Source organism: Emydura macquarii, unplaced genomic scaffold (genome assembly GCF_026122565.2).
Source record: "Emydura macquarii macquarii isolate MOO-44397 ecotype Brisbane River unplaced genomic scaffold, CSIRO-AGI_Emac_v2 contig_2897, whole genome shotgun sequence".
Classification (NCBI taxonomy): Eukaryota; Metazoa; Chordata; order Testudines; family Chelidae; genus Emydura; species Emydura macquarii.
The window spans coordinates 51,987,771-52,007,780 of record NW_027133034.1 but is presented as its reverse complement, the minus strand read 5'-3'; the positions used below and the strand labels follow the sequence as shown (position 1 = coordinate 52,007,780).

The 20,010-nt window shown below is 43.4% G+C and overlaps 1 protein-coding gene across 1 annotated transcript; it reads left to right on the top strand.

Moving 5' to 3' along the window:
* Window positions 1-1,008: 1,008 nt before the first annotated feature.
* Window positions 1,009-19,329, top strand: CENPH (centromere protein H). Its single transcript, XM_067569182.1, has 9 exons — window positions 1,009-1,325; window positions 2,688-2,743; window positions 3,291-3,339; window positions 5,455-5,529; window positions 6,596-6,652; window positions 7,242-7,305; window positions 9,370-9,421; window positions 10,052-10,215; window positions 18,481-19,329. The coding sequence occupies exons 1-9, from the start codon at window positions 1,174-1,176 to the stop codon at window positions 18,574-18,576; spliced, it is 765 nt and encodes a 254-aa protein (XP_067425283.1). The 5' UTR covers window positions 1,009-1,173; the 3' UTR covers window positions 18,577-19,329.
* Window positions 19,330-20,010: the final 681 nt, after the last annotated feature.

Sequence of the window (20,010 nt, the reverse complement as noted above, 5' to 3'; positions counted from 1 at the left end):
AATTTTTATGAAACTACCTGTATGCATGAGTCTGCAGGATTAGGGCCCAAATCAAACTCTCCCCACCTCAAATTCCCCAGGGAATCCAACCCTTCCATAAGGCTTGCTTTAAAAGAAGCTTTTTACTGTGTGCCCTAAAGGCTAATAAACTGGGTGTAAATTGGACCTGTATGAGGTGGTAATGTTGAAATTATTTATATATATATAAATTATTTTAAAGATGTTTAATAAAAATCTGTTCAATGAGATCTTAAAAAGTAGGCAGGAGGAGAATTACTTACATGTATTGCTGCCTTAAAGATCTGCACATGTAAAAGCATCACTCTTAGACATCAGGCTGGTCTTGCACAAGATTCCAAGAGAAGGGGATTGTGTGTGCATGGTATCTTCCACAGCACTACATTTAGCTGTGATATTGTAAATGCACCTAAACACCAGGCACAAGCATGAAGCCTTGCTAAACTTTAGTAGTAGGAAAATGCAGGCCAAGGAGTATTTATGATAGAATTTGCTGGGCTAGTACAGTAAAATGTCAGGACAGGGCTGAACTGTGAAATGAGCTGGCTATGAAAGTTGATACAGGACATGGGAGCGTGGAAGTGGGCCAGGCCACACAGCTGGTCCGTGCCAGTTTGGGCTGATAGCAAAACCACTGGCAGGTAAAGCACAGGTTGCATTGTTCGGATTAGCGGTGGAGTGGGGTGGGACCGGACTGTGGTCTCCAGAGCACACCCCCAGAGAGCTGCCTAGTCCTGGGGAGTAGCGTTGTCCGACAACTCCATGCTAGCGGGCAACTTCCCCCGGTTGTGTGGACTGAACCCATCATACCCTAGTGCCTGTTCCCTTCCCTCCTCTGTCAGTCACTGCCGCTATGTGCTGGAGCCCCGCCCACCCAGCGTCTCATCCAATCTCCACCCGGCTGCCCCCTCTCGCTCCTCCTTCCCACAGGGACGATCCTCTCATCAGGCCTGAGAGGCGAGTGCCGCACTATGAGCGGAGGTAGCGGCCTGGGGGATTTCGGCTGCCCAGCCAAGAGTAGCCGCTGGCCGCGCTCATCGATGGCGTTCGTGACGTGCGCTGGTCGCTGGCTGGCTGCGCTGGCGGCGGGCGGTTTGAAGGCGCGGGCCGGCGGTTGAGCTGCGTGTGTCGGGCGCTGCTGGTTCTGCCGCCCGGATGGAGCCGCTGCAGCGATTGAGGGATGCGGCCAAAGCCCTGGGGAAGCTGGCGGCTTCCAGCGCTGGCGAATCCGTGGAGGCCGGGGCGGACTCGGAGCCGGGGCTGGGGGCTGCGGCTGGCGAGAAGCTGGACCTGGTGCCGCTGCTCCGGTCAGTGCCGCGGCCCGGCCCCGGGGCAGGAGGTGGCCGCGCCTGTGCTGGGGGAGTCGGACTCCGGAGTCTCCCCGCGGGGCGCGGCCTGCGGCCTTGGCCCCGGCCCCGACCCCTGGGCCTCTCGCTCGGAGCCGAACCCGCTGGGTCGGCCGGTGTCGCCTGGATTGAAACGAGCCCTGGGCCGGGCTTAGCCCTGCTCTTCCCGTGACACCTGGCTTCCTGGAGCCGGCCCGGCCCGGACCCCGCTGCCCTGGGTCTCTCCGGCCCGGCCCGGACCCCGCTGCTGTGGGGTGTACGGGAAGGGAGCCGCAAGCGTGCCTAGCCCCGATCCCATGCCCCTGCGTGACGTAGGGGGATGCATACAACCCGTCCAGGTCTAAACCGCTCCGGATCGCCGATGGCTCCGGTAGGAGAAAGTAACCCTCTCTGGTCCCCTTCCGAAAGACGAAGGGCTAAGCCCAGAGTCCTTCATTTCTTTGCTCAGTAAAACTTCACCATGACATTATAATATGAAGGTCTGTGTAACTGAGGTTATGTCTGCATGGAAGAAAAAAGTGTGTTTTTTACACAGAGAGATCCTAGGGGAGGCCAGGCACTGTAGTTCTTACCTCTGCATAAGTAGTTGACACTACCACTTACATCAAGATGAAAATTATCTGGGCTAATTCACCACTAGGATTTTACATTACGGTATCTATGCTGAATGATGAAAACATGCACACTTTTTTTCCCCCCCAGTGAAGATGTAGCCTGAGTCCATAAAGGTCTTTATCATCACAGTGAATGTGCCATTGTAATTCACTACTGGTTTTGGGATGCCTTTAAAATAATAAAACAATGAGAGTCCTGTAGCACCTTTAAGACTAATAAATTTCTGTGGGCATAAGCTTTCGTGGGCTGCAACCCACTTCAGATGCATCTGACGAAGTGGGTTGCAGCCCACGAAAGCTTATGCCCGCAGAAATTTATTAGTCTTTAAGGTGCTACAGGACTCTCGTTTTTGCTGTATGCAGACTAACACGGCTACCCCTCTGGAACTTAAAAATAATAGATGCCATTAAAAAAACAAACCAAAGAAACCCCCAGAACTTGAAAATATTTTGTCTGGCATGCTTCAGAAGACACTTTTGATAAGTTTTTGGAGCGGGGCAGAGAGTATGTTTCCCACAACAACAAATGGATGGAAAGGAGTTTCTTTAGGTGTCTGACTTCCTTTTGAAGTGGCTGGGAATTTGTTTGTTGTATTTATGATAGTAGGGCGTCTAGGGCCTTGGAGAGGTGTCTTTTTATTGTTTTAAATCTAAATAAATAAAATGATAAACACTTTTTATTTTATTTGTCTCTTCTTTCCTCTTGTAGACTAAGAGAACAAATAAAACAACAGCTCATGGAATATAATACAATACTTCATGCAGGTAAGTATCTTTGTCTTTCTTTGGTTCCCGTCCATTAGCTCTGCAGCAATGATAGAGCCAAATGAAGTCTTCCATCATGTTGTTTTTTATCACTTTCACGGCTTCATTTGTCATTAAACTTTTTTGTTCTCTGTCATTCTTCACAGTGTCTATTCAATGCAAATGTGTGTACGTCATTACAGAAAATAATACACTCGCATATTCTATCTTAATTTGACTGATATTGCAGTAGTAAAGTAATAAAAGATGAAAAACCAATAATACATGTAAATGTTTTAAAGTTTTTTTTATTTTACAAGCAAGGTTCTTGTTCAGATTTTTATAAAATACCTTGTTCTCGCACTGAACATCCAATATTTTTGGGTGCAAAGTTATAATCCTGTGAAAATGGTGCAGTTTTGGAATTTCAAATTAGACTCTTTTCAATATCACAAAATTAAAACTATAATAAAGGCTTTCAGAAATCTGTTCAACTGACATCTCACTTATTCTGTGTAAACAGATTTTTTTTCAGTCTCGTTAACTTAAAAATACTATTGATTTGCAGGTGAAGAAAGCATTCCTGACCAAGCCGTAGAAGAAAAGCTAATAGAGGCGTATGTCTTCTGATAACTATTTTTAACTTTTAAAATAGGGGTGAGAAGAAAGCTGTCATTGGTTTCATTCTTACTGGTCTCTTTTTAATAAGAATGTTGGATTAATTATCAGAGCTTTAATTTTACTTGTGGAGTGTGCAGGGGGAAGGAGAGAAATTTTACTTCACACCCCAAATATTTTTTCATATGATGTGGACTCTATTCTCTCATACCCACAGTCTTCAGAGTGTTGGCTGGGATTTAGCACTGTAGCACTTGGATATTTGTAGTTAAGCTAATTTCAGATAGCAAGTTGCATTTAGCATCCAAAACTATGTTGGACTTTCAGGTTACTGGTTCCTCTTTTATTAATTATGCTTTTATAATGAAGATGCTTTTAAAAAGGGAATGAACTCTTGTAACTGGATGTAGTGGAGTTCAGATAAGCAACAGGAACAGAAACTCAAATACAGCTGCTGTTTTCAAACAAATATTCTTAATGATTCAAATGGTGGGAAATACAGAATTCTCTAATGTGTTCTCACTTTTCTTTCTGGTCTTTAAAATATAATTATGAATAGAAAAGTGAAGCATTCCCCTTCCTATTTTTCTTCATCCCCCAAATCTGCTCATAATAGGATTTTTGTTGTTAGATATTTTAGAAGCAACCATAATCAGAGGAGCACCATGATAGCAGCTTTTGGCACTAGTTCTGAGTGCTGCTTTACATTACTTGTGGGACATCAAGAGCCACTAGTATTATGGCCTAGAGGAAAAAAGTTAATACATTCATTTGATAGTGCTAATTAGTTCTGCAATGTAAATATTACATAGGAAAAAGTCAGAATATTATTATTTAGGCTGAGCACTTAAAGTTAGGAATTGCCAGATTCCTGGTTGTCCATGCAATCTTAATTCAGCCCCTTCGTGCATCCAACTTGTGCATGGAATAAGACAGATCCTATGGAAAATACAGATTATGATCATGTAATTAAAGATCATAATGCATATACTCCTGGGGATTGCATGGACGACTATAAATCTGGCACATCTAACGTTCAAGTGTTTGATTTTTGCAGACTAAAATTTTTTTAACTGGATTTTTTGGTCTGGATTTTTTTTTCATGTGTAATTTCCTGGACAAAACTATTACACAATGGTGGTTTGGTACAGCTGTCTCATCAGGAGGATTTGAATTTGAACCCTAATCTTTCAGTAATGGAGCACCAACTTCTACAGCTTGAGCTCTAGGACTAACTCTCTGATAGTGAGGGGCTGACACCATGTGCTAGATCCAGGAGGTGGGTGAGGGGACCTTGGTCAGGCTCATTCTCTTCACCACCTTGGGAGTTGAGGGAGCTTCTGTCCCATCTGATGCACCCAGAGTAGGGATGAGGAGCTTTGGCAAATTGCTAGTGTCAGGAGAGTAGTTCTTTCTCCCTCCTCTCCCCCTTGCTCTGCTACAAATTCTAGGCATTCCTAGTAGATAGGCTGCTGGTACTGTTTTGGTGGTGACAGGACTAGGCTCTTTAGAATGTTCATTGAGTTTGGCAGGCTACCAACATCTTCCTGAGAAGCCCAAAGAAGAGGAGGGAAATGGTGATTGTTTTACACTTTACAATGCAGTTGAATCTGAATGGAATTTCATAGGACAAAGAAAAAGGCACTTCTATAGACGAATATTTCTTCCTGATTAATATTAAAGGTCTGCTGCAGACAACGGAGGTGATGATGGTTTTTAAAGAAAAGATCACAGAAAAGTGCTGCATAATAGAGAGTTAGGCAAGAAGGGGTTGCTACCAGCTCCCCTATGGTTAGTGAGTTGGGATGGGTTTTAGTGGTTCTTTTTAACTTTGTTCTTCCAAATCGTTATACAAATATTCCTTCTGCCATGGTGCTGGAAACCAAGCTGATATCAAAGCATAGCAAAACACACGCATTGTGATAGTAGTAGTACTATCAATGCTACCATAATCAGTCACCCTCTGCTTTTTAAGTGAAAGTTCCTCAATAGTATACTGGAAGAGTGTCTTACTCCAAAATAAGGCAGCGTAACCATGTTTTAGTTAATGTGTGTAGTTTTTGCTTGTTGTCAGTAGAATTCTTAAGTTTTTTGCTGTTGCATTTGTTTTTTAGTTCCACAGAAGATCAGGAAAGAGAAATGGAACAAGTGAAAGTCTCCTTTCAAAACAAAACACTGGCGTTACAAAGGTAAATCTCTTTCTAAAATTTTATTCTGAAATAATAACTATTTATGTAACAGAACCTGGATCTGGGTTCTGTTTATTTTGAATTAAAAGCTCCAGGGAATTTTCTCCTGAGTAAGGAGAAAGTGTGGAACTAATTAATACAGCCCAGTTCCCAAAGAGAAGAGCTGGGGTTTCCTGCTTAAGGAAGTACTGAAAAGAGGTAACCCTCAAAGGAATCAGGAAGCATTCCTGGCCCACAGATGGTTTTTAGGCACAGAAAAGAAAAGTCTCCAAAAGGAAGGAGCCAGAAACTGTTAGATGGGCTGAAGTTGGGTGTATCTGAGTGAGATACTACCTGTTATGGCTGTCATTAATAAATGAGACCCTTGAAGGTGGGCGGAGGGACACTCTTGTTTATAGCCTGGGGAATGGAAGTGAGGCAGGGCTCACCTGTGGTGCCATGCCTGACTAAAGGGATGCATTGGGGTCATGCCATCACACACTGTCAAATTGTTCACTCTGCTTGTATCTTAGATTCTTCCCCCAAAACCTTTGTCTATCTTGCCTATTTAGACTGTAAACTCTTCTGGGTTAGAGACCATTATTCTATGTAGAGGGTCTCACACAATGGGACCCCTATTAGTTGAGGTCCCTAGGTGCTACCATAATACAAATAATTAACAACTGTGCACTGCTTCATTTTAAAATGCAGCAAAAGTGTCATTGATAAATGAGTGGTGGCTCTCCTGCATTACTGTTTGATTCCTCATAGAGATGTATGTCCCTGCCCACATGCATCCCCTTCAGTGTCTTGGATTAAGGATTACTCAGGTAATTGAAATAATTTAACACTCTCAGAACCTGGAGGGAGCATATTAAGTTGTTGGGTTTTGGTTTTTTTTAAATTTTTTAATAATTTATGAGAGAATCCTCATACAATACCTTTTGGATAACATCATGTATTTTACATATGCATCAAATATATGAGAGGCGGAACAGGTGCTCAGAACTCAGCTTTTCTTTCAGTTTAGTCTAAGGTTTTGTTTTTTCTTTAGCTTTCTCATTAACCAGAATTTTTCCATATGTAGGATCCAGCTTATGGATGCCCTCAGAACCAAACTGAGACAAAATGATGGTGACTCAAAGTAAGGTGCTTTTGTGTGTGTGTGTGTGTGGTGGGGGGGGGGGAAATCTGCCACTCCAGAGTAGGGAAGACTGCCAAACTACATCAATCACTTTTAATAAGCTTTTTCCTTTGTTTTTGTGGCTACAGTATAGCACAGTTCTTTTGGGAAGCTAGAAAGTGGTACTAAGGGACACAGTTGACTTGGACACCTTTCCTTCCCATTCTAGGAAATAAAAATGCTCCACCTCCATGATGCCTTCACTGCTAGCCTGAAGGCAAGAGTTCTAGGTCATTTCTTAACCTAGATTTTCTTGCATGGTGCTGCCACTGTCACCTTGATGCCTAGAAAGTTGTGTACCTTCTTTGCACAGTGCTAGAAGTGTTGAACATTAACTCATTATAATCTGATGTGGGGTGCAAAGAGAATATTGAATTGATTTATTGAACTTTATTTAGCATCATATACCTAGGGAATAAAAAGTGTTAAAAGCACACTATGCTTTTAATGATGCTAAAGGAACAGTCTTTCCCTAATTCAAGTCATTATGGTTAAAATGTTCATAGTTTTTGTTTATGGTTTGATAATTAATTATCTGTTCCCTCATTAGGTTGATCTTGGAAACTATAAAACACATAATAATGCTTAGTACTGCAATACTTGAATCTCAGCAGGCAAGTATCCTCAGTATTGCTAATTATTAAATCATTTTCAGACTTTAGTAGGTTGCCAAAATAACTTTTTTTTAAACAACAAGCATGGTTCTGAAAGATGGCTTGATTCTTTTAGGAGAAAACCCGAACATGTCTAGACTGTAGACATCTTAGATTTGAGATCATGAACCTATTATGGTGGGGATAATAGCTGAAGATTTGTGTTTGGGACTGCCAGTCTGCTGGAAATTAATCTACAATTCAAGTGGGGATTGGCAACCTGAGCTGTAGAGTGGAAGGGACATTAACCAGTGGGATATAACTACTGGAAGGAGCCTGAAACATGATGCATTAAAATCTACCCTAGAAAGGGAATTTGTTGTTGATTTTCGAGGCATTGCGTGTTCCACATTTACTGTTTTGATGTAGAGTATATCAAATTTAGTCTACAATTAAAAAGATGTTTTTCAGACTGCTAGTTCTAGATTCATAGACTTTTAAGGCCAGAGTGGATAACTCTGCTCTATCTAGTCTAACCTGCATAATGCAGATCATAGACTTCCATAGATTCCCAGTAATTCCTGCATTAGCCCCAATAACTTGTGATTGAACTAGGGCATGTCATTTAGAAAGACATTCAGTCATGATTTAATGACCGCAAGCGATGAAGAATCCATCACATCCTCTAATGAGATGCTCCAGTGGTTAGCTTCCTTGACTATTAAAAATTCTTATTTCCAGTTTGAATCTGTCTAGCTTCAGCTTCTAGACATTCAATTTTATTATACTTTTGCTAGAATAAAGAACCCTCTAGAATCAAATATCTTCTTCCTGTGCAAATACTTAAAGACTATGATCAAGTTATCTCTTAACTTTCTCTTGGGATCAGATAAATAGATTGAGCTGAATTTCTCATTGTAAGGCATGTTTTCCAGACAGGTCATTCATGGAGCTCTTTTCTGAACCCTCAAATTTTAAAACATCTTTCTTAGTGTGTGGACACCAAAGCTGGATGCTATATTCCAGTAGTGGCTTCATCAGTGCCCTTTGTAGAGCTAATGCTGCATGCCTACTTTTACTTGACATTTCCATGGTTATACAGCCAAGAATCAGGCTAGCCCTTCTACCTACAGATTTACCTTGGGAGTTCAATTGACTTTCTATCATGACCCTTTATTCTTTTTCATAGTTGCTGCTTTCCAGCATAATTCTTTGTTCTGCAACAGTGACAAGCATTCCTTGTTTCTAAATATATAACTTTGCAATTGGCTGTATTAAAATGCACATTGTTTGACTGCACCCAGCCTATCAAGTGATCCAGATTGCTCTCTGTAAATCATCTGTCCTTTACATTATTCATCACTCCACCAATCTTTGGGTCATCTGCAAAGCAGTGATCTTATATATTCTTCCCGATCATTACTCAAATACTGAAGAGCATTGGGCCAAGAAACCTCCAGAACCTCACTAGGAACCACTCGTGAATGGAGAATCATCAAGAATTACATTTTTGAGATCCGTCCACCTTTAGTCTATCTAATATGTGCCTTACTGACTTTGTACTTTGCTATATTTTTAAATCAGAGTATTGTAAGTCAAATGCAGAACTGATACTGAGATCTGAAAGTCAAGCTGGATTTTTCCTGGTTCATGCATCATCACCTTTAACAAATATTCTGCAAGCCAAATTATGCCCTCTGTTACAACTGTACAGCTCTGTTGTTCTCAATGATGTTGTACAGGTGTAACTAAGGACAGAATTTGAAAACAATGGGAATGCACAAGCTGTCCTGCATTTGGAACTTAATGATACATAAACCAAAAAAGAACCTAGTTTGCATTGACAGTAGTAAAGTAATATAAAAAATATTTTTTCACTAAAATACAGACTTGACTGAATACACAAAAAGTCTGCTCCATAAAGTCCCTTTTTACATACATTTGCACTTTACCTCATTCTGTTCTACTTAATTCCTATTCCTGCTATGTGTAATAGGTAATATAAGATTAGTGCCTATTAAACATATTACTACAGATTGACAATATATTAATATCAATATGTCAAACTTTTTTTCTTTAACACAGCAAGCACGTGAGTTGGAAGAAAAACTAAATGAGATTAAAAAGAAAAGATTCTGTAAGTGTATATGACTGCATATATTGTCTTGCTACCTTCTGTATCTTTCAGATTGTAAACTCAAACTTTTGTGAGAGGCTTTAAAAAGTGTCTACTGATAACTACGTGTAAAATCGTGTATAACTGTGAAACTGGGTCTATATGTAAAACTTGCTAAAAATTAAGTCTGATGTGTAAGTGAAAATGAGCTGGTATGTTGAATGTCTACATGCAAATAAGACAGGTACTATGGTGTTAGAACAAGGAGACTGGACAACTTTGAAAGTATGCAACCTATTTCCATTATTGCTTTTTAAACCTCATTTAGAGTGCTTTAGTACCTCTTCACATACCATTTTATCATACTATACCTTTGAGTAATGTTTTGGCAGAATAGAAAAAGTCTGATTTACAAAGAGTTTTATAAAGAATAATAGGGGTTGGTAGGGGTTTTTTTTTTTTTTTTGAGTGGGGGCAAGGGAAGGTTGTAACATGCTTACGTCAGAGGTTTGGTTTTAAATTAGAGACAGAGGGAAATATATTGGGTAAGATGGGACTTCATTCTGCCAATCCAGGAATTGTTCCTACAATATGTTTTCTAGGATTTTATCCAGTCTAGTTCTTATCTTTCATTTTTTGTTAATTGAATAGCACTAAAGCATGCTGGAGAACACAAACTGCTACAGATACACACCCTGAAGAAAAAACAAAAAGAAGAACTGGAGGGCATGAAAGTGGGTGAAATGTTAAAGAGGATATGTAGAAACTTGCAAAAAGAAACACAGATGACTACATTAATTCAAAATATCTTCCAGGTAACTTAATACGTTGCTTTGAAAATAGGACAAATTTGTAAGTCTCATGTTGCTTGTATCTCAACCAAACAGAACTTATGAACTTTTAGTAGGCATTTGAGGATTCTTTGACAATGGATATTTACTTGAGAGAAATACACTCTAGAATCTCTAAAAATGTCTAATTAATTTACTCTTTTAAAATTTAAAATTAATAACTGAAAACTAGCCTGCATATAAATATCATGATTTTGGTACTTCAAAGACTGAGAATCTGAAACTGTCTTAAATTATACTTTGAAATAGCTATTATTTAATTGTAGAAATGGTGTTTACCAGATTTGTATCCATTTGGTGTGCCTTGTAAGGTACTTAAATGATACGATGGGTCTTCCAGTTGAATGTCTATTAAATCCCAGTTAGGAATGAACATGGGATTAAAGGCCTAAAATGGAAGAAGCAGGGGAGCATGTTTTGAAGGGTTTGGTTATTAAGAGGAGAGAGGCTGATGGCAGTATCATGACCTTCTGTAAAGATGAGTGGCATTGGGGAAAATTTCAAAGGGAGCCCCATACATTTCTATGTTGAGTGATCTTATTGTTTACCAGAGGTTGGTTTGGATGTTAGTATTGCATTAGTAACTCCATAGTTAAGTGTCAGAAGGTATTTCCATTCTAAGGGCCTGATCTAGAACCCACTGAAGTCAACAGAGAGATTGCCATTGTCTTCAGTAGGCTTTGGATCAGGCCCTAAATACCTATTTTCTGTTCTTCTTTGAATGGCTCTGTGTATTCCCACTTGGGATGCTGTCACCTTGTGAGGCCTTGCAGTAGTATCTACTAGCAGTGTCAGAGCATTCTTGTGTTTCTTGTCCCACCTCTCAGCATCACTTATGTACTGAGGGTGAGGCTATATAGAGGTACAACACCCTCCCCACCTCAGTTCTTTCCAACCACGTGCCACAAACTGATGTGAACCTCCGGAACTTCTTTTCTTAATAGTTAGAGTGAGCTGTTAGTTTAGTCAGTGATTCTTTTTTGGTTCCATACTATGGCAGAATTAAAGAAAGAGAAGAAGCTGGGATTTAAGGGGTGCTCTTCCTGCCCAGCCATCTTTCCAGCATCCAACAACCATGTCTGAACTGCCTAGGTCATTGGTCGTCTGGATGTTTAATCTGCCGGACCTTTACTCCCAGAGGCTGTAAGGATAGGGAGACTCGCATTCAGCTCCTTCTGAAGGAATGCCTTGAGGTCAGACCCTCTGGATCCAAACAGTCCACTGATCCAACAGGCCTCAAAAAAGGCCAGTTTTGGCCCCTGTGGCTCCCACAGCAGCAAAAGGACCGAAGGGTTCTAAGAGGTTGCATCCCCAGTCAGGACTGGATCTGTTCCCTGTGACTCCCTCAGTTAAGCCTCTGAGGCTACACATGGCTGAACAGAGGGCCACATGGCTGAACTTTACTGCCCTGGTTCCAGAGCAGAGGTCAAGAGACAGTTAGGCCACCCTCATGAGTGCCATACCTTACAGCTTTCCAATCCTGGCAGAACTCCTGCAACTACAGGACCAGGATCAACTTTGACATCCACTTCCAGATCTAGGAAGACAGACTTCATTGATGCATCAGAACCAAGGATCCTCAGCACCTTTAGTGCTGACCATTGTGGCACTGAAAAAAAGGAGGACTAAGGACAAAGTGACTACTGTTAGCAGTACTGGTTCATGCATCAGAGCTATTGGATCTGTCCGATTCATACAGGAGTGCTACAGCCCCAAAATGCAAACGGGTTATGCCCTCATGGTCAGTAGCATGAGAGATGGACTTGGGTATAGCACCAGATCTGATATGGTCAATCTTTGGATCTGCAGTCTGTTCCTGTGTCAGTTCCAGAAAATTCTATCACTGTGGGAGCCCAGGTTCACCTTTTGACACCACTGTGCATGTCAGATCCCAGCATAAATGCAAGGGGCTTACGTTCTAAGAGGAGTCCCATTTCCCCAACTTTGAGATCCTCTTCCACATTCCCCATCAGGAAGAAGATAATAGAAGGCATGGGAGGGAACCATTTCACAGATTCTCCTATTCTCCCTCTTCCAAGGACCACTACAGTGTCTTAACAAAGAGCCAATTCCCCATATCTCCTGCTGGCTCTGTTGTTGTCCCTAGTTCACTCTGTCTCTGATCCAGACCCAGATTTTTACTGAGAGAGAGAGAGGGAGACAGTGCGATTCAGACCTGTGTTTCGTCCTCCCCTGGCTGGCATATTCCCACACTCTAGTTGCTGGGGAGACTGGCAGCCCTGGCCTATGGTTGTACTGGGAGCCACCTCAGGAATTTCTCAGCAATTCTCTACATGGATGGAGAGGTAAAATCTCATCTGCTAAGGATTCGACAGCCCAGAGATACTCTGATCCAACTCTTCTGGATCCACTGATGTTACAGGCAGTGATTCCTGAAGTTTTGTCTAAGGGAGGAGAAGAAGAGGAGGAGGAGGAGGTAGCTCCCCTCTTTTAGCAGAAGCAAATGGACATGGATTATGAACCAGATCTATCACCCGACGAACATTTGGGGATGGCTTTAGCTTCCTCTCCATCTGAGGATGCTATGCAGTTCCATGATCCACCTTGAATCTACCTGTAATACCTTTGGAAGAGACTTCCTGCGTGGTATTCAATATCCAGGATGCTACAGCTAAGAGTAGGATATCCCTGCCCATCATGGATGGACTGCTACAGCCAGCCAGATCCTTCTGGTCCACTGCTGCATTGTCAACCTCTCTCCACAAAGCCAGATAAATTGTACCAGATACCCTATGAAGCCTTGGGCCTGAGGCATACCCTGGGGCCCCGGTAGAGGAGTCCCAGAAATGGTGTTAAGTCACTTAATACTTATCTACGGTGGCTGCTGCCAGCAATAGAACAAGAACTGGGCAGACACACACTGCATATCAGCTGATAAAGAGGGCAAAAAGATCAACCCGTTGGGGAGAAAGGTGTTTTCTTCCTTGTCTCTTGGTATTAGGGTGGCAAATTATCAGGCAATCATGGCCTGTTTTTTTTCGAGTGCTTGCTCATGTCGATTCCAAGTAGGTGTGCATGTGCTGTGTGCACAGTCATCGGAAGGTCTTTCCCCCAGCGGTACCCATCGGGTTGGTGCAGCCGCCCTCTGGAGTAGTGCCTCCATGGAGCTGTATATAGGTGCCAGCCGCCTCTCCAGTTCATTCTTACTTCCCGTGACAGTCGTTGGAGCTTCGGTCTTCTTGCTTCTGCAAGTTCTCCCCGTTGTCCTTACCGGTTCCTGTAAATAGCTAGAAAGTTAGTCTGTTGTTGTAGCCATAGATAAGTGTTAAGTGACTTAACATTGTTTCTGGGACTCCTCTACCCGGGGCCCCGGGGTATGCCTCGGACCCAACGCTTCAGACTCTTCGGATCCTGCCACAAGTCTATGCCGAAAGGCGACTTGCACGACTCTTGCATGAAGTGTTTGGGAGAGTTGAATCAAACAATTGTTGCAAGATCTGTAAAGGGTTTCGCCCGAGGAGCTGTAAGGGGAGGAGTGCACACCTAAAGCAGATCCTCATGGAGGCAGCTCTTCGACTGCAACCCCTGGACCCGGCACCGGGTGCACTGGTGCACAGTGCCCTGGCGTCAGTAAGAGGCCTGGCACTGAAGAAGTCCTTGGCGCAGAGGGAGCCACAGCACTGACACTCGCTGGTGGCAAAGACTGTGCGGCACCAATCCCATTCACCGGTGCCCAATAAAAAGCACAGGGTGGACAAGGGGTACTCGCCTTCAGTGCGGCCCTGGGACATTGTGCCCCACAGGAGTCTTCGGTGCAAGGGTCCCCGGGACTGTTGACGGTGGCTCTGTAGCGAGGGCCTCTGAGCCCAGTGAGCGTGGGCTCCCCGGTGAAGGAGAGCGAGGTGGAAGAGCTTGGACCTCCCCTCCACGCCGGATACGTTTGAAGCATCGTGGGACCTGATTGCCAGGACAGAACAGCAGTCTCTCCTCTCCGGAGCGAAGGTGCCAGATCAAAGGCGCTGTATAGAGACAAACCTCCCAAGATGCAGTGCAGGTCGCCTTTGCCCAGGCATCAGTCACCATCCCCTAGGCACCGATCTCCGGCGCCGGTCAGCCCCGCGTCTCCATTTATCTCTTCCGTGGCACCGATTAGCCTTCCTGCGCCGGTCAGCTGCATCTAGGCACTGATCGCCCTCTCAGCCCTGATCGCTGGCACTGCGGCACCACTCAAAGGCTGCAGTTCCTTCAGCACCACTGTGGTCCCCGTGATCAGAGTCCAGGTCATCGGACTCAGAGGTGGACTCTGGTGCCTCGAAGAGACACAGATCGAAGGGACAATATTATAAGGTGGGCAGACAGCAAGCACCTCCCGCTGGATCTTGGCCTATGCAGTGGCAGGAGCCTCAGCAATGGCCCTTTTGGACCCCGTGGGTGTACCACCAAGCCCAAGGGACCTTATTTGATCGCCTAAGAGAGCCATGCAGCTGGTACCCCAAAATGCAGCTCTATGCTGTGTAGCAGTGAAGCCAGTTGGTGTAGGGAGGCGGTGCTGTCGAGGACAGTTTGTGCGGCACGCGGTGCCGTAGAGGAGGTGGATCCTGGTACCGAGGTGGAACCCGATGCCGGTAGGGAAGTCCTGGGTATGGAAGACTCATTGGGTCAGGACATTCCTGAGGCAGAAGGAGGACCCAGGGCCTTGTTGTCTTCCTCTCCTGACAAAGCGGTCACAGAGACATCAACCACCGTGCTTCCCATGGACAATAGAGCTCACCAGGAGCTCTTTAAAAGGGTGGCCCAAAACCTGGGTCTACAGGTGGAGGAGGTTCGAGACTCCATAAACCTTATGGTGGACATTTTGACTCCGGAAGGCTCTCGAGAGTAGCCCTGCCACTGATTAAAAAACGTGCAGTACACGATGAAGACACTGTGGCAGATGCCGGCCTCTATCCTACCTACAGCAAAAGAGATAGAAAGGAAATATTTTGCCCCTTCCAAGGGATATGAGTATCTCTTCACGCACCCTCAGCCTGGTTCGCTCGTTGTGTCTGCGGTGAATGAAAAGGAGTGGCAGGGGCGGCAGGGCCCAACACCAAAGGCAAAGGAGCCTAAAAGACTTGACCTGTTCAGGAGGAAGGTCTACTCCACTGGGAGCCTGCAGCTGAGAATTGCCAACCAGCAGGCGATCCTCAGCAGATATAACCTCAACTCGTGGGACACGATGGCGAAGTTTAAAGACCACCTTCTGGCCGAGTCCAAAATGGAGTTTGGAGCCATGGTGGAGGAGGGAAAAGCCATAGCCAGGACATCATTACAAACTGCGCTAGATGCTGCTGACTCTGGAGCCAAGGACTGACTTCAGGACTGACCATGAGAAGAAGTTCTTGGCTGCAGGTGTCAGGCCTCCCTCCTGAGGTCTGGTCCACCATCCAAGACCTTCCCTTTGAAGGAGCGGGGCTATTTTCAGAGCAAACGGACTCCAAGCTCCACAGCCTCAAGGACTCTAGGGCAACCCTGAAATCATTGGGACTACATAAGCCATCCACACAGAGGAAGCACTTTAAGCCCCAGTCTGGGCAAAGGTTTTATCCTCCACATCCTTGACAGGACTTCTCCAGAAGGCAGGAGCAATAGGCGCAGGATGCCCCAGCCGCCCAACCCTGGCAAAGGTACAGGGGAGCAGCCACCAGAGCCAAAACAAAACTTTTGAGGGTGCACCGGAGGGTGACACTCCAGGACAGTTACGGATCCTGCCCCCCCTCTCCCGTGACAGATTATCCCATTTCTACCGTGCCTGGGCCCGAATAACATCAGACAGATGGGTGTTGCACACGGTAGAAGTGGGAAGATAAGTAACCATTTTTTATCAATTGCATTTATGGGGAAAAAAAGACTTTAATTTTACAAGACCTCCGGATGACAGAAGGTTGGCTAATGCCCTCTGTAGCAAGGTGCTATGGCCTTCCGCAGAGCCTGGGCCCGAGGAACAGCTGCAACCCCCCCTGCTGGGTTGGGCGACGCGCCTATATCCTCTTAGTAGAGGATCAAAATGTAGTTAAACATTTCCTTTGACCTGCCTTTGATGCTTTAGACTGCTGCAAGCACACTGGCATCTTCTGTGACCTTTAGGAGGCATGCATGGCTCCATTTCTCATCCTTAATTTTGGGCAATAGACTTAAATTAGAGAACTTCCCCTTTGAAGGGGAAGGTCTGTTAGTGAAAAGACAGATGAATTATTGTAAAAACTGAAGGACACGAGATTGATGGCTCATTGTCTGGATCTAATTCACTCGGCTAAAAGGAAATCCTCCACTCCCTCTTTCTGGTACCAGAGGCAATCCTGCCCATAGTCTTCATCGTCCTATTTTTTTAACAGATTGGAGACATCAGCAATAACAGCAGCAGGCAATTTCTCAGAGTCAGTACAAGAAAAGGCCTTTCAAACCAAGATTTAAACCTCAACAATCCATTGTATCAGCAGCATTCTTGTCACAAAGCCTCAAGCCCCAGTTTTGACAAGGCATAAAAGAGTCAAGAACCAGTCAACCAAGACCGACCTACCCTTTAATTTGGAAATAGACTAGCCTACTTCATCAACATATGGAGGCAAATTACCTCGGACCAATAGATTCTAGAGATTATTGAAAGGGGCTATGCCAAACAATCCAAAGGTTGCCTCCCCTCAATTTCCCCTACCCTTCCCTCGTCAGGAATCCCTCTCACAAGGTGATTCTTATTGCAGAAGTGGAAAAATTCCTTCTGATAGGGAACATCCCTGACTGCTCCAAATACCTGAGAGGTCAGGGTTTTCATTCCCACTATTTTCTGGCGCAGGAGGAGGATGGAAGGTTTTGACTGGTACAAGATTGACAGAACTTGAACATGTACATTCAGAAGTTTTGGTTCTATATGTTGACTCTGGCCACCATAGTCCCTTTGCAGTTGGTCATGGATTGGTTCACAATTCTCAATCTAAAGGATGCATATTTTCATACTTCAGTTTGTCAGAATCATTGCCAGTATCTTTGATTTGTGGTGGCCAATTGTGGTGTACTTCCAGTACAAGGTGCTCCCATTTGGTTTTTTTACAGCCCCCTGAGTTTTTACAAAATGTCTCTCTATGGTGGCAGCTCGTCTGAGGAGTGAAGGTACTTTTGTTTACTCTGTTGAGATGAGTGGCTACTGAAGTTCTCTGTGCGCGAGGATCTGTAAATCCTATCATCTTCATGACCAATCTCTTTTCAGACCTTAGGCTCTTTCTCAGTTGCCCAAAGTCAGTCCTCTGCCTTTTACAAAGAATTCCCTTTATAGGTGCTATATTGGACTTCATGGAAGGGGGTTCTTTTTCTACCATAGGACAGTTTTACTGAAAAAATCAGGTTATCTAACTCATCATAAAAAGTTAATTTGGCAGCTATCTCCATGTATTACACTCTAGTTGATGGTAGATTGTTTGTTCATTGTTTGGTTAAAAGATTTATGAAACTTGTATCCCTCTGTTAGAGATCCTGCCCCTTCTTGGGACTGCTTGTGAGTCACCCAGTGGAATGGACATGGGCAATCACTTGAAGAAGAAAAAACTGTTACTAACCTTTCTGTAATTTGTTCTTTGAGCTGTGTTGCACCTGTCCATCCCACGACACCCTCCTTCCCGTCTATTGGAGCTGTTTTGGTCAGAAGGATCTGACTGGGGTTGGGGTAGCTCAGCCCTTTATGCCTGCACAGCATGCGTGAGATAGCAGAGGGTGCTCAGACCTCTCCATCTGGTACTGCTAAGGGTAAAAACTCTACAAGTGTGCATTGGAGCGCACAAACACCTACAGTGGAATAGACATATGAACCCCTCTTGAAGAACAAGTGACGGAAAGGTTAGTAACCATTTTTTACTTGTAACCAGAGTTTGAGATGGCTATGCATGTTCAAACTTCCCACCCACCTTACCCTCTCTGTCAGAGTCCTATTTTTGTTCTGTGTGTCTGGCTTTGTGGTGGAAAGAACTGAGGTGGTGAGGGAGCTCAGCCCACAGTATAGCCTTGCCCCTCAGTACATCAGTGATGCTGGGGGGGTAGGGGGAATTGTGTTTTGAGTTATTAAAACTTGAGATTTATCAGTTCATGTACTTTATATACTCTGACTCAAACTTAAAAAAAAAAAGTCAACTTGACATCTTTTTAATAAGTGACAATTAAAATAGTGCTTTAACATTTTAGGTTTCTTTTTAATCTGGTTTTCCTATGGAATTTAAACTAATTATAACTGTCTCATTACAGAGCATCATTATTGGAAGTAAAGTCAACTGGGCAGAGGATCCAGTTTTAAAGGCAATTGTTCTACAGCTTGAGAAAAATGTAACTGTATCTGAATAAGACACCAGACTTTTTTTTAAAAAAAGCTATAGTTTTTATATAATGTGCACCAGTAAACCGGAGTTCAACTAGACTGACACAAGTAACAGTAACAAAAGCAAGACAATGCAAGAGACTTTGAAAACAGGACCTTTCTACCAGTGCTTTTTCCTATGCTTTGGTGATTCAGATGTGCAATTACACAGTTCTTTAAGGGGGGCGTTTAATTCTTGGTGCAAAACAGAATCGTTATTTTAATGACCTAGATTGTAACATTAGAGTTTGACCTGACTAAGGGGCAGTTCGCAGCTGCTCAACCCCAGGGAGAGAACTGCAGCTGTCTCAGTCCTGTCTGTCCCTTCCATACCCCCACTCCAAGGAGCAGAGTGATCTGCTACTGGTTGGTACACTGATGACTGGAACCCAGACTCTACTCTTCCCCCACTTCCTGCCTGGGAGTAGCAGTTGCCCTGGTGCTGTTCCTCCGTGAAGTGTCTCTTACTATAGAATAGCCTGTGCAGGACTATAATGGGGCATCTCACGCCCCTTATTCCCATGAATGTTTTCCTAAGGACATGTCCCCATTCTGAACATTGTGAAAATACTAATCATACAAAGCTTGTGTAGTCAGCATTTGTAAATGCTATCATTGATAACCAACGTAGCATTTTGGCCAAAAGTGTTGTGTATGATTTTAAACTTTTTTAAAAGTTGTGTTCATTTTATTTTGTATGACTTCAAAATGACGCCAAATGATTTTCAAAATCAGTTAGTCTGCTACTGTAGCTCTTTTACACCAGCTTCAATAAAAATTCTGTCCTTATCACAAGAATCAACATAGAGAAAATGGGGGTTGTAGAGAAGACATGTAGAATTTTTATATATGCCAATGCCTGAATTGCTGTACAATTGAACTTAGAACTAATAGAGTAACTTCATTCTTTACAGTTTGAGATTTGTATTTGTACTTCATTCCACACTTGAAGTAAAATATAATATTTTGGACAAGGAAATGCATTTAGTTAATTAAAAATGCAGGTGAATTCAGAGAGGTGGTCTGAATTTGGTGACAAAACTCTTAAAATGAAAATGTTACTTCTGTTTTTGTAAAGCTTCAAAATGCACAAATAGATTAAAACTCTATTCTGTAGCTTTCAATCTATTTCTTAGTAATAACCTCAATAAAATGTCATGCTGACTGCTTCCTTTTGTCTTCTGAATCTTATAGTTCTTCATAATTGGTGGTATTTTTGAATGTTCAAATGTGAAGTAATATATATGGGTGACAGGATGCTAATTTAGAGCTTACTGACTTCCTTCTGTCTCCTTGCTTCTGCTGATTCAGGTAGGAATGTTAGTTTGTACGAAAATTCAATATCTTCCATTGTTATAGCTGTGTTGGACCCAGGATATGAGAGACAAGGTAAGTAAGGAAATATCGTTTAGTGAACCACT

Excerpts from the sequence above, each read along its gene's own strand:
- CENPH (XM_067569182.1), top strand. The coding sequence starts at position 1,174 with ATGGAGCCGCTGCAGCGATTGAGGGATGCGGCCAAAGCCCTGGGGAAG. Across the intron at positions 3,340-5,454 it reads GAAGAAAAGCTAATAGAGGC|TTCCACAGAAGATCAGGAAA; the intron begins GTATGTCTTCTG and ends TTTGTTTTTTAG. Across the intron at positions 6,653-7,241 it reads CAAAATGATGGTGACTCAAA|GTTGATCTTGGAAACTATAA; the intron begins GTAAGGTGCTTT and ends TTCCCTCATTAG.